At 38.3% G+C, this 14007-nt stretch overlaps 1 protein-coding gene across 9 annotated transcripts in view; it reads left to right on the top strand.

Annotated features, from left to right (window-relative positions):
- The window catches only part of syne1b (spectrin repeat containing, nuclear envelope 1b), a 131441-nt gene that overhangs the window by 37924 nt on the left and 79510 nt on the right, over nt 1–14007 (top strand). For all 9 annotated transcript variants that reach the window (XM_084097596.1, XM_084097593.1, XM_084097592.1 and 6 more), the window contains exons 31-53: nt 11–171; nt 284–434; nt 585–812; nt 890–988; nt 1685–1872; nt 2004–2127; nt 2980–3146; nt 3295–3448; nt 4246–4871; nt 4957–5136; nt 5381–5531; nt 5646–5804; nt 5900–6082; nt 6165–6266; nt 6707–6910; nt 7921–8128; nt 8232–8344; nt 9959–10164; nt 10356–10505; nt 11362–11653; nt 12079–12251; nt 12339–12648; nt 13335–13499. In XM_084097596.1, the coding sequence (XP_083953722.1) occupies nt 11–171; nt 284–434; nt 585–812; nt 890–988; nt 1685–1872; nt 2004–2127; nt 2980–3146; nt 3295–3448; nt 4246–4871; nt 4957–5136; nt 5381–5531; nt 5646–5804; nt 5900–6082; nt 6165–6266; nt 6707–6910; nt 7921–8128; nt 8232–8344; nt 9959–10164; nt 10356–10505; nt 11362–11653; nt 12079–12251; nt 12339–12648; nt 13335–13499 (4494 nt within the window). The remainder of the gene's footprint in view (nt 1–10; nt 172–283; nt 435–584; nt 813–889; nt 989–1684; nt 1873–2003; nt 2128–2979; nt 3147–3294; nt 3449–4245; nt 4872–4956; nt 5137–5380; nt 5532–5645; nt 5805–5899; nt 6083–6164; nt 6267–6706; nt 6911–7920; nt 8129–8231; nt 8345–9958; nt 10165–10355; nt 10506–11361; nt 11654–12078; nt 12252–12338; nt 12649–13334; nt 13500–14007) is intronic.

The raw sequence follows: 14007 nt of genomic DNA, 5'->3' as shown, positions 1-14007 counted from the left end.
ATTCCTGTAGGATCTCTTGAAACAGTGTGAAACGGAGGCCAGACAGGTGAACACTCTTCTCAAGAGGGCCGCAGAGATCCAACTAGGCCCCAAAAATCAGTCTCTCCTCCAGGATCAAGCACGGGCTCTGAGTGAACAAGTGGACAAAGTTGAGACTGGACTCAAGCGAGAGTAATACCCTACTTTATTTTAGATTTATTTCATTTCATAGACAGATGCATTAAGAATTATCTATCAATGCATAATGAAACTATAATATCATGATTACTGTCTGATTTTTCAGTGTGAAGACTTTGGAGGGAATGAAAGATCAGTGGGATTCTTTCGGGAGTGAGTTTGAAGCTTTTTCCACTTGGATAACAGAGAGAGAAAGAGAAATGGATGCCTTGAAAAGCTCCAGCGCACCTTTGGACCAGCAGATCTGTACCATAAAGGTGCAATAATCAATATATCATTAAATAAATTAACAAAGGGTCTTTTAAAATGCTTAAAATGACTGAATGCCTTCTGTGAACTTAATTTTATAAATAATAATTTGAATTCATTATATTCTATATATTTTATTGCATATTTACGGTGGGCAGACGATCAGAGAGGGTCTGCAGGAGAGGTCAGAGGTCCTGTCTAATCTGGAGGAGAAGTCTCAAACGCTGGTCCAGTTTATGTCCTCTGGCGAGTCTGCACGAATCAAAGCCCGTCTGACACAGATTGGCAGATACTGGGAGGAGCTTAAGGAGAGTGTGGAACACCTGGATGGACAGTTGGAAGAGAGCTCCTCCCACCAGACGAAGTTTAATGCCAATCTTCAGCAGGTATGTTTGAACATGCTATTTAGTGCAGTCGTACTAAAGTTCTTATGTTGTCTAATGACATTGCATCCTTTTAAAAGGTACAATCAGAGGTTGAAGATATCCAGAAGAAACTTGACAGCCCTGTCACGTCTTGTGTGTCTTCATCTGAGACCTACAAAACTCTACAGAGTCACATGGTATGATACCTTCATGTCATTGTGAACATTTCTGATTAAGGTTGTGTTCACACTTGTAGTTTGGTTCTCTTGGTTTTTTTGGTCTGGACCAAAAAAAGAAAATCATACATATAGTTCAGTTCACACTGTCACTTTTAACACCGAAACTACAGATACAAAACAGTATTGTAGTATGTGTACGCACATTGTTGTATGTGCGTACATATGCTGTTTTTTTACCAGCTGCGAACTCACAAATAGCTTATTAAATGTGTAAAGGAGTTTACTAAAAAAGCACCTGGAATTATTCCGTTGTCCACAAACGAAGCTCTTCTGCAAGAAGACGGCGGTTTTGATGCCTGTACCGATCTGTGATGGGCCATGTAGCTCCTATGATGAGAAAAAACAGGTATGCTTTAGCATTCAGTCCTTTTTAGGATTGCATCTTGTGACATAACGTCCTGTTTTTGGTTCGTTTAGATGTCTTTGGTCCATGTTGCGTTCATATTTCAGTGGAACCGCACCAGAGTTTATTTGAAAAGGTGGGTCTCGGTCCACTTGTTTGGTGCACACCAGGGTTCGGATGGCACTTATTCAAATGAACCGCAATAACAGAGCAATCGCAGAGATCGTTTTACTCAAACCAACCCTGTCAAGTGTGAACACACCCTTATTTGCACCAATTTAGTCTGAATAAGTGATTTGTTTGGTTTTCAGGATATGTTCCAGTCTCTGGAAAAGCTGAAGGCCACCCTGCTGTCTCTGTGTGCTGGCGCCCGCAGGCTCAGCGAGAGGGAGAAGACAGAGAAAGCTGTGGCAGCCCTACAGCAAAGTTATGAGCAGTGTTTAAAACAGGCCAAGGAGAAACAGAACCAAATGGAGAGCCTTCTGTCACATTGGCAAAAGTATGATTATTTTCACTGTTGGTATCTAATGTATTTACATCTTAAATCCTAAAAAATCCCTTTGTATGAGGAGATATTCCTTTAATAAGAGTTATTTATTGAAATCGTTTTGCTCATTTTGATTATTTCAGATATGAAAAGGATTGGTCTGCCCTGCAGTCATGCCTGGAGAGATGTGAATCCGTATCCAGCTCTGACACTCAGTTCCTCACGGTTGACAAACAAAAGCTCAATGGAGAACTGCTGGAATTGAAAGTAATAAACTAGAGCTACAACATGAAACAGCATTCGCAATGCATTTTACTTCAATTGTGTGACATATTTCTATGTGCAACAGAATATTTAGCAAGAAATAATAAAAGGCGGGGCTTAATTTTATCCATAGGGATTTAATTGAATTGTGAAATGTAGGCTTATTGATGGTTAATGTTATTTTTTTGTTTCTGCCTTATCGAAAACAAGCGTTTTTTTTAAAGAAAATGTCATATACTGATAAAGACTAGGGACATTGAAGAGTTGATGTTCAACTTTCTTTGGTGTGTAATGTTGCTGTTTGAGCATGAAAAAGTTACAAAGGACAAAGTTACTCCAAAGGGAGTTAATCTCTATATCAGTGCGCACTGTTTCTGAACTTCCTGAAATGTATTGATTGTAGTCTTGAGTTTTCTTCCGGGAACAAACACGCCTCAATATTCCTAATTTAAATAATTCCCGCCCAAGGCATACGCAAAATAACATGGCGAGGCCTGGTTGAGTTGCGTTAGTAGTGTGTTGAAACTCATGGTTATGGTAAGGCGCGTGACATTTCCCAAACACGCTCGAAACGGCTGACCAATCGCAACACACTTGTCCAGCCAACCAATTGTGCCATTGCGCTTTTCGTAAGTAGGGGCTTCATAGAGATGGGAACTAAACAGAGCGTTACTGACAGACTGAGAAGAGAGGCTGCAATAATGTAAAATATGGGGCAAATAATGTGTTTTTGTAACATTTAAGCATGAAGACCTATTCTAGTAAACCCCAAAAACAAAATCTAAACTTTGTAAAAGGGCATAATATGGCTTTTTATTTAGTTTCTTAAATTTCTTAAATATTGTTCTTTTAAAGCACCTACAGAGTGAACTTCAGTCTCTGGAGTCAGTTTACAACAGGCTGGAGGCCCAAACACCAACCCTTTACACCACTGCATCAGATGAACGTGTGAAAACACTCAAAGAAGACCATGAACAGCTCGAGAAAAGATGGACGTGTCAGACCACAGCTATACCTAACAGGTCAGTCATAAGTACTGTAAAAGTATTTGCAGGCTAAATTCTACACTTTGATTGTGTTTTACAGCATATTTTCCATGTTCTTTTATAATGGTTTCTTGAAATTATGAATGTTAGAGTATGCCTAACATAGTACATCAAACTGTTACAGAATCCAAGTTCTTCAGGAGCACCGTTCTCAGGTGGAACAGTTTGATCAGGCCCTGCAGAAGTTCTTCAAATGGGGAGAGTCTTTCCTCTCATCTTTAAATTCTTCCTCTCACATTGATGTCACAGATCTTCAACCTTCCACCAGTGATATCAAGGTACGTTCCATTATGAGAGCCTCCATTCAATCAAGAACAATATCAGACATCTTTTATCTTAATTATGGAGATTCTCAAACTCAAATTATTTATTGAAAACTGTTTTGTACACTACATTGTTACTTTTACAGTTACAAAATATATATTTTAATTTATTTTAAATAAATCTTGTTATTTTAAACTTTCTATACATCAAAAAATCCTGAACATTAAGCATCACAACTGTTTTCAACATTGATATGAATAAGAATAGTTTCCAGATCAGCATATTAGTATGATTTTTTTAAGGATTATGTGACACTGAAGCCTGGAGTAATGATGTTGGAAATTTGAATCAAAAGAAAAATTACATTTTAAAATATATAAAATTAAATAATAGTTATTTTAAATTCTAATAATATTTCACAATATTAATCTCTTTAAATGTAGCCTTTGTGAGCATAAGAGACCTTTTCATTAAAATCTTACTGACTACAAACTTTTGAACAGTTGTATGTAAATCTTATGTAAATATTGCGGATGTCAATCGAATAACATTTTTAATCCAATTAATTACACAATTTAAAAATGAATTGCAAATATGAATATTTGATGAGAAAATTCACAGACATTATTGTGACAGATAAAGGTGTTGATTATAGGCAATAACAAAAAAGTTTATTGTTTTTAAAAACAATTATTAATGTGTTAAATTGAGAACCCTAGTAAATATAAATGAGGACAAAGAATATGTTATTTATCAGCAGTAAGAGAGATTGCAGATTTTTAAAGTAATGTTTCATCATTTTTCCCACCAGGAGAGGAGAGATGACCTGCAGAAGCAAAGCAGTATAAGACAGAGTCTTCAACAGCAAACAAAGGTCTTGTGTGATGTTTGTGAGCCTGCTGAGGTTCAGCAGCTTCAGGGAAAGTGGGAAAGCTCCTTGCAGCCGTACCTGGAGGCCCATCAGCTGGTTGATCTACGAGGTGAGAGTCTGGAGAAGCTCGAGGCCTTCCTACACACCCACAGTGTGGCGGCCAGCGTCCTTCAGGGCCTCAGACAGACTGTGGAGAGCGCTGGGAGTTGGGATAAAAGCCGTGTGGACGAGCTGCAGAGAGACCTGGAAGCCATCGTTCCCGATATCGGCCGTCTTGAGACGCTTGCCGTGAACCTGGACGGCAGCCTCTGTAAGGCTCATCTCCACCTGATCAATGGGAAGGAGACGCGCTCCTCGTGCCGCTCATTGGCCGACTCCTTGAGTGTTGAGCTTGATGCCGTGAGGAACCTACTGGGCTCGAAGCAAAGCGAAGCTGAGGCTCTCGGTGCTCTTTGGAGCTCGTTCAGACAGCGTAAAGAGCAACTGCTCAAAACGGTGGAGGACATCGAAGAGAAGGCAGATCAACAGGGCCTGAAAGAGCCCAATGTACATACTCTACAGCAGAGGTATGGATTGCTCTTTTCAAAAGGGTTGTTTGTACTTGTCTGTGGCTGTGTTTATTGAACTGCATCTTCTTTGTGATGTGTGTAGGCTTCGGTTCTTCAATCAGCTGGAGGATGAGCTCCAGTCCCACCAGCAAGAGGAGCAGTGGCTCAGGGATAAAGGTCAACAGCTGGCTCAGAGAGATGCAGAGTTGGGTGGTGAAGTACTGAGGGAGATCAGCCTGCTTCAGACCACCTGGGAAGACACCAAGAAACTCATCACTGAAAGGTGGGCCACCAGGAACGACCTATTGTACTTGTACTTGTTATATTTTATTGGTATTTGCCACTCAATCAATCAGTCAATCATGCCCTAACAATATTATGGACCTGGACAGAAAACAAACAGTTGCATTTAATGTTTAAAGAATTAAACACTAGTCTTTAATGGGCACATGGTGACTGATTTCTTAGTTTTGCAAAGGTGCAAATTTTCACTATCTAGCTGACGTTGCTACGTGATTTTGTTCCAGACAAGAGCAGAGCAGCGCTTTGGTAGACCTCATGAAAGACTACCAGAGTCTGAAGTCTTCAATAAACACGATATTGGAGAGCGCTGATGCCATAGCCGACATTAAAGCCGTCCTAAAAGACCAAGAGGACACACGGAGATCCTTGTTAAAGGTAAAACCTGCCAGTCTGCAGGCAGAATGCAAAATAGCAGCTAAAAAGAGTTACTAGCTTTTACTATCCAAGATAAACTTTAATGTTGGGCTTTGATTATCTTCCTCTCTGTAGCATGAAGCTGTAAAAGCAGAGATGGCCAGTAACCAGGATGTGCTAGAGCGATTCTCCAGTAAAGGAAAGAAGCTTTTAAGTGAATTAAACAAGATCCCAGAATGCGACGCCCAGATTGTGAAGACAGAAATAGATGCCACAGTGGATCAGTGGCTAGATGTGAGTTTGTCCAATGGCCAATTATTAAATCTTCATTCAAAAAAAATCTCATATAACAGAATCTAAGAGCCATTATTCTTCACATCAACACACAGGTTTCAGAGAAAATCGAGGACAATCTCGAAAGTCTCAAGAGGAGCTCTGCTTTGTGGGTGGAAATCTATGATATCAGTGGAGAAATTGAAAGCTGGTCCAACAGCTCGGTTATGGATCTTACAGATGGACTCAATAACTTCAACGATAGCCAGAAAACCGCAAACAAACTCTCGGAAGTCAAGGCATGTCCTAAACGGTGTCATTAAGCACTGTTATAAAACCAGAGCACCAGTTGTGTAATATGTTATTCATTTTTCTGTGTAGGTGGATGCTGGCCTAAAAGAAAAGAAGATTGATGCTTTACAAGAAAAAGTTTCAGAGCTGAAACAGCTTTGTGGTGGCCACGACGTTCCTGCTAAACTGCAGGTAAGGGCAAGCTGTATTTCTCACACTACACAACAAGGTTTCTTGCCATTTGTCGTCTTGTCATAGCAGCACTCATATACACAACGCTAACAAGGTGCACAAACTACAAGACATTTGCGGTCTCAACCAACAGTGAAAAAAAAAGTGTTCTCACATAAATTAATTACGAGATTTTTATGTTTATACCATCTGCACTGTGTTTGGCTGGATTAGTTCCACCTTATCGTTGCATTGCACACACTACAAGATCACGTGACAATAATATCAATCGCGATCCGGTGGTTTTGTTGCACACCCTGGAAATCTGTATGTGACAGCAAAATCCAGCCAAAAGTCATGTAGTGTGAGCTTGCCTTAAGTTTGATCTCCATCTGATCTCTGTTTGTTCTCCATTGGATTCATTACCTGTACGCCATCTTCAAACCTTTGATATCTTCCAGGTCATGGAGACGGACCTCAGAAGGAAAATTAGCAGCATCGAAGAGTTATGTGATCAAGCCAAGAGCAACCTCCAAGATTTCTGCTCTCAGAAGAAGCAGCTGGAAGATTTCCTCACCCAGATGTCTGAGTGGTTGACGAACCTTGAGAGATCTTTGGTGGATTCACCCTGTGGAACAGCTCCTGAAGAGATCTGCAGAGTAAAGGTACAAAAAGTGTGATTTCTTTTATTTTAAATGATACATATCACGATTAGCATCAATCTTCAATCATTTCATATAGAAGTTTTAATAGCTCTAGGCAGGGCTCGAAAATAAGGACTGGCCAATGACCCAAGGCAAGCGTGAAAGACGCTCGGGATAGAATTGTCTGCAAAAACACAAACTTTTTTTTTGTGATTATCCTTGAAAGCACAGTCTTCAATGAGTTACAGAGTATAAAATGAACGTAAACAGTTGAATAGATTTGTGCGTCAGGTCTTAAAGTGACAGCAGCCTAATAAACCTGCTGCTGTCTGTCAATAATGTTAATCAAACAACAAAAGGAAAATCACTCACTGCTCTTGACTAAAAAACTTCTGTTGCTTCATTTCATTCATTTATATTTAATTTATACAGTGAAGAAGCAGTGTTATTTTACATTTGATAAATTGTTTTCAATTTCTGTAGTAATTCTTACATGAATATACTGTTAATCTTAAAGCACTGTTTATTTAATTTGAAACTTTTCAATTGTATATTTGTTCTATTACTTGTCATTTAAATTTACTTGTATTCTCTTATTGATTGTTTACTTGTTTTAAAAAATGTTTGATGTTTACATGAGTTAGGCTAGTACTTTTTAATCTTGTGGTATAAAAATTGTGAAATCGAGAATTGTGAATTTTCACTGGTATTTAAAATTTTGGTGTCATGACCACCTGATTTATTAAAATACAAGGTTACATAAAAAACAACTAAAACAATATATTATAAAAATAATATCATATTTTTTGTGATGTTGGTGGGGCCAGTGAAAATTTTGGGAGGGCTAGTGAAAATCTGAAACACACCTTAAAAATCCTTACCGTTGAGCTCTGCCTAGGGATCAGAGAGAGAATGGAAAATGGTCAGATAATACTAAATTATGACTGTTTTGCTACAAGAAATCTTGACTAGCATTATAAATGCACTTCAAGAGAAAAAAATAAAAGGTTTTCTATGCATACAATTCATAGGAAATCCAGAAGGAGCTTCAAAACCAGCAGACTAGCATTGACTCGGCCCGAGAAAGTTTGAACACACTTTGCAGAAAATACCCCTCAGAGGAACTAGCTGGTTTAGGTTCCTCTCTGACTGACCTCATAAAGAAATATGATACGGTCAATCAGCTCTGTGTTAAGAAGCTTGGGTCTATGCAGCACGGCCTCCAGCAGAACTTCAATGGTGAGAATCAGTCTTCCTGAATTAAAATGATCTTTCCTTTGATTCAAGGACAGACATTGCAGTAAGATTACTTACTGTCCTCTTTGTCTTCTTCTTTTCTCAGATCTTGTGAAGGAGTTTCACACATGGCTCTCTGGACAGAAGGACATTGTGAGAGAATGTGCTGACCATTCTGGTGACATGAGCGTGGTGGAACGCAAACTGCAGAAATTGAAGGTACACCTCATCCTACATGTAACTGAGCAGTTTGAAAAATGTCAAGTAAACTTTCTGACCTCATTGAGAAGAAAAATGCTATGTAAAATGGCAAAATCGCAGACAATAAAATAGCCATATTTGGTGATAAATATACAGCTATTTTGAGTGGGATTTGGACCAGTGTGGGTGGCCTTAAAAATAGATACCAAGCAACTGTTAAAATGTCTTAAAACAACACTATTGATGATTGTGACTGGGAGAGTTAACTGGAAAATATGTAATTTGTTATGTGAGCTGTAGTGATCTATTATGAAGTACTATTTTTAAATGATCTTTCTAATGATTCTTAGAAGGATTTTTATGAATAGTTGTGCTTTTCCTGTGCAAAACTTGCCCTCATGATTCTATAAAGTGTTGTAGCTGGTTGTTGGGCATTGCTATGCAGTTGATAGTTGTTAGGATGTTCTCTGCGGTTTCTAGGTGGTTTTTAATGAAAGAATCCTCTAATGTTTATCAAGACTGTTTATTTGATCAAAAATACACAAAATGTGAAATATTATTACAATTTGAAATTCCATTTTATGAAATATATTCACATAGAAAACAGTTATCTATTTCTGTGATGGCAAAGCTGAATTATTACTCCAGTCTTTAGTGTCTCATGATCTTTCAGAAATCATTCAATTATGTTGAAAAATCAGGATTCTTTAAAGGGATAGTTCACCCAAAAATAAAATTGACCCCATGAATTACTCACCCTCAAGCCATCCTAGGTGTAAATTACTTTCTTCTTTCAAATGAATACAATCGGAGAATTCTATCCGGAAAATATCCTTGCTCTTACAAGCTTTATAATGGTAGTGAATGGTAAATGACATTTTGAAGCCCAAAAACGTGCATCCATCCATGATAAAAGTAATCCACACGGCTCCAGGGGGTTAATAAAGGCCTCCTGAAGTGAAGAGATGCATTTGTGTAAGAAAAATATATAATTTAAAACTTTATCAACCAAAATAACTAGCTTCCGACAGTCGGCCTGTGCAAGTCGACTTGCGCCAAAAGAGTAACCCTTGATGTGATGAATGTAGGAGTAGCGTAAGCTAAGACGCCTCTCGCAGTTTAAACAAATAGGGCTGTGCAATAAACTCAAGCTTCTCTGAGATTTCTCTTTAAAAATTCTCGGTTTAAACTTCTAATTTGTGACCAGTGTTTTGTTTTGCTCTATCCTCTGCGCTTCCACAATACGTTATGCGTCAGGTCAAGGGTTACTCTTTCGCTGTAAATCGTTGCTTATGGCCGTCTGTCGGAAGCTAGTTATTTTAATTTTTTAAATATGGATATTTTTCTTACACAAACGCATTGCTTTGCTTCCGAAGGCCTTCATTAACCCCTTGGATCCATGTGGATTACTTTTATCATGGATGGATGTGCTTTTTTGGTCTTCAAAATCTCATTTACCATTCACTACCATTATAAAGCTATGTAAGTTTTTTAAATAACTCTGATTGTGTTCCTTCTTCAATATAAGTCTGTGGGATTTTGCATGTTTTATCCGTGGAACAAACAAAGTAGGATGGCTTGTGTATGTTTAACACTTAGCACTCATTGTGGAGTCTCTTCTCTGTCTCACAGGGAGCTCTGGAGCGGGTGGAGGATGGAGACGGCCGTCTAACACTGGTGTGTACAGAGGGCGAGAAGCTTCTTCTACACCTCCCCAAAGCCAGCGCTGGCCAGGTCCAGCAGAACCTCTCCTCTATCCAGCAGGACTGGGACAGCTATGTGGAGCAGTGTAAACAGAACCAGCAGAACCTGGAAGACAGCGCCAGTCTGCTCAGCGGGTGAGAACTGAACAGCGGCTTCACAGTTCACACTGCTGCATGCTGGGTTCAATATTACAGCGGCAGAATGTTTGAAATAATTCCTGCGGATAAACGGCTTTGCTGTGGAAGCGAGGACATACTCTCGGCTCTCAAGTTGGCCGGGGGTTATTTGGCCGCTCTGAACTGAAATCTGTGCTGTGTCTTTCTAGCTTTGAGAGCTGTCTGCAGAGGTTGACACGCTGGCTGGAGCGTATGGATGTGAGGATGAGCACAGAGCTGCCCGAGGGGAGACACAGCGATCAGGAGAAAGTGACGCTGGAGCGCGTGGAAGAATTCCAACATGAAGTGCTTAAAGAGAGGTTAGAATATGTTAAACTGACAAATATCAAACTGAATTGGTAAATAAACAGCCCTTTTTTTTGCACCAGCAATATGAGGTAACACTTTACAATAAGGTTCATTAGTTAACATTAGTTAATGTATTAACTAACATGAACTAGCAATTAGCAATACATTTGTTACAGTATTTATTAATCTTTGTTAATGTAAGTTATTAAAAATCCAGCTGTTCATTGTTTGTTCATGTTAGTTCACGGTGCATTAACTAATGTTAACAAATACAACCTTTGATTTTGATAATGTATTAGTAAATGTTGAAATTAATATTATTTAAGATTAATAAATGCTGTAGAAGTATTGTTCATTCTTAGTTCATCTTAACTAAGGTAGTTAACTAATGTTAACTAATGAACCTTATTGTAAAGTGTTACCAAATATAAAAATTTTTAAGCATGTATACCAATTTGTGGAAGATCCTATCCGAAACATTTCATATATGCAAAATACACACATTTAAATGAATGAATGAATGAATGAATGAATGAATGAATGAATGAATGAATAAACAAATAAATAAATATTAATAATTAAATAACTTTATTTATTTATTCAGATGTTGAATTTTTTTTATTGAATATTTTATTTTGCAGGGAAATATGACCTAAACTGATATGTTATTTAGCCGGTCTTATGTTTTTTTTTTGCATTGTGAAATTATTTTCATGACAATTAAACATATTTCTTATTTGTAGGAAATGTGATCTGGGCATGTTTTTGTGAAATTTACTCATATTTACATTTTATAATATATAAGTACTTATAATGTACTGATTGTTTTTTTAAATGCAAATAATTTTCCAACCTGTTCTCCTGCAGGGACTCGTTTGAGAGTCTGTGTCAGGAGGCTCAGGCTCTGAGTGAGGGGGGTCACGGCAGTGGGGCGGAGGTGCGGGCGTCTGCACAGCTCCAGCTGCAGCATCAGGCGCTTCTCAAGGCGGCGAGGGAGAGACTGCGTGTGTGTCAGCTCAGTCAGCAGGAGCAGCAGAACTTCGAGGAGACGCTGCAGAGCACCTGGGGATGGCTCAGCGGCGTACAGGAGCGCCTCAACACGCTCAACAGCACCAGCGGGAATAAAGAGACCCTGGAGAAGAGATTGGGCCTGGTTCAGGTCAGAAAACATGACACCCATATGAGGATTCCCAGATCATTTTCTATTTGTAATAGTGCGCACTAGGCAGCACTTTAAAAAAAAAAAATTATTTATACTATATATATATATAATTATTTTTTTTAAATGATTAAACAAACTCTTTGTCAGTCATTATTATATTATATTATATATTAATGATATTATGTATAATATATTATTATACTATTGATAAAAATGTAACAACCAAGCCTTTTGTTTTAATTTTTAATATAATTTAATTTAATTTCAATTCAGTTAAATTCAATTCATTTCTTTTCATTTCTTTTCTTTTCTTCGTTTCTTCATTTCTTCATTTCATACTAGTCTTTTTAGTTAATAATACACACATTTATCATTCTCAAAAATGCTATATAATCATTGATATTTTGATGATATTGTTTCAGGACATCTTGCTAATGAAGGGTGAAGGGGAAGTGAAGCTCAACATGACCGTAGGGAAGGGAGAACAGGTGCTGAAGAATTGCAGTAGGGATAAACAGGAAGTTATCCGCTCTCAGCTCAAGAGTCTGAAGGATTCCTGGGCCAATATCCTCATGACCGCCATGAGCTGTCACAGGTGAGAGTTCCTGTCTCCTCTTATGAAACTTAACTTTGCAGATTGATATAATAATCATGTGTGTGTGTGCGTGTGTGTGTGATGCAGTCGTCTGGAGTGGACCGTAGCTCAGTGGGGCTGTTTTCTGGAGAGTAAAGCTCAGCTGCAGCAGTGGATGGAGATGGTGGAGCAGGAGGCCGGAGTGGCTCTGCCCCAGCAGCCCGGGCTGAAAGAGAAGGCCTCGCTGCTGGAACGCCTACGGGCCATTCAGGCTGATGTGGAGGTCCACTCCTCAGCACTGACCCGCCTGAATGAGAAAGCCTCAGAGATGTATGAGAAAACAGGAGACCAGGCATTCGCTGAAGGACCAAAATCTGAGTTTAACACACAGTTTACCAACATCACAAGTGTCATTAAGGTACAAATATGTAATCTAAATACAAACAAACAATTCAAACCACCTCCTGTAAGTCACTCAGGATAATACAGTGCGTCCGAAATCGCATACTGTCTGAGTAGGAACCACATTTAAGTTTGAATTTACTTTGCGACGGGTAAAAAAGTATGTTCTATATAGTTTGAATATGGGTAGTATGAATGAAATTCAGACGGACTACATCCGCCATGTTGTTGCTGTCACATGACCTACCAGCGTCAGTTGTGTCGCTTCACTGTTATTCATAAATCCCCTCCCATGTCCTCATGGGATAGTTAAGTGTCCATCGAATGCACACTTAGTAGTAGGTCATCTAGGTACTTTTTGCGTATTCGGACATTCTACTCTTTTGGCATACTGTTTTTTGCCTACTATATATTTGGGAAATATTCGATTTAAAAAGAACACGAAACACATTTATGAGAAAAACTGTAGGATGAGAGTTAATTTCATCCTCTGGGTTTTTATTTGGTCAAGCAATATTATTGCTTTAAAATATGAATTTTAGAAAAGTTGTCTTTGAGGCAGAGAAAATTATGTTATGATAAAAGACTATGAAAATAAAATATATTTATTATATAATAATCTGCATTCATGATTTATTCAAAAATGAAACAGTATCAGTTTTCTGTCTTCTGATGTGTTGTATATACTGTCTTGTGCTGTAGAGTAAAGTCCAACAGATGGAGGAGATGGTCAAAGAGCATGAGCAGTACGTGGAGTCGGTGCGTGACCTGAACGACTGGCTCACCTCGGCTAAAGAAGAGCTCCAGCGCTGGTCAGATATGTCTGGTGACGCAGCTTCTGTTCAGAGGAAACTCTCTAAAGTCAGGGTACGTTTATCTGTGTTTACTATACCGACACACACTACCGTTACAAAAGTTTTTGAAAGAAATGAATACATTTATTCAGCAAGGATGCGATCAAAAGTGACGGTAAAGAATTGTACATAGTTAAAAAAGATTTCTGTTTCAAATAAATGCTTTCTATTCATCACAGAATCCTGAAAAAAACAGTATATACATGCACAAAAGCATTAAGCAGCACAACTGTATTCAACATTGATAATAATAAGAGATGTTTCTTAAACAGCAAATCAGCAAATTGATTTCTGATTTCTGATGTGACACTGAAGACTGGAGTAATGATGCTGAAAATACAGCTTTGCATCACAGTAATAAATTACATTTTAGAATATATTCAACTCAGTAAAAGTTATTTTAAATTGTAATTATATTTTACAATATAACTGTTCTGTAACTGTACCTGTTACTGATCTAATAAATGGAACCTTGGTGAGCAGAAGAGACTTCCTTCAAATATATATATGTAAAAAAATGA

The sequence above is a fragment of the Abramis brama genome, assembly GCF_963993115.1.
Source record: "Abramis brama genome assembly, chromosome: 21".
Lineage (NCBI taxonomy): Eukaryota > Metazoa > Chordata > Actinopteri > Cypriniformes > Leuciscidae > Abramis > Abramis brama.
The sequence above is the reverse complement of the archived record's forward strand: the minus strand, read 5'-3'. Positions and strand labels throughout refer to the sequence as shown.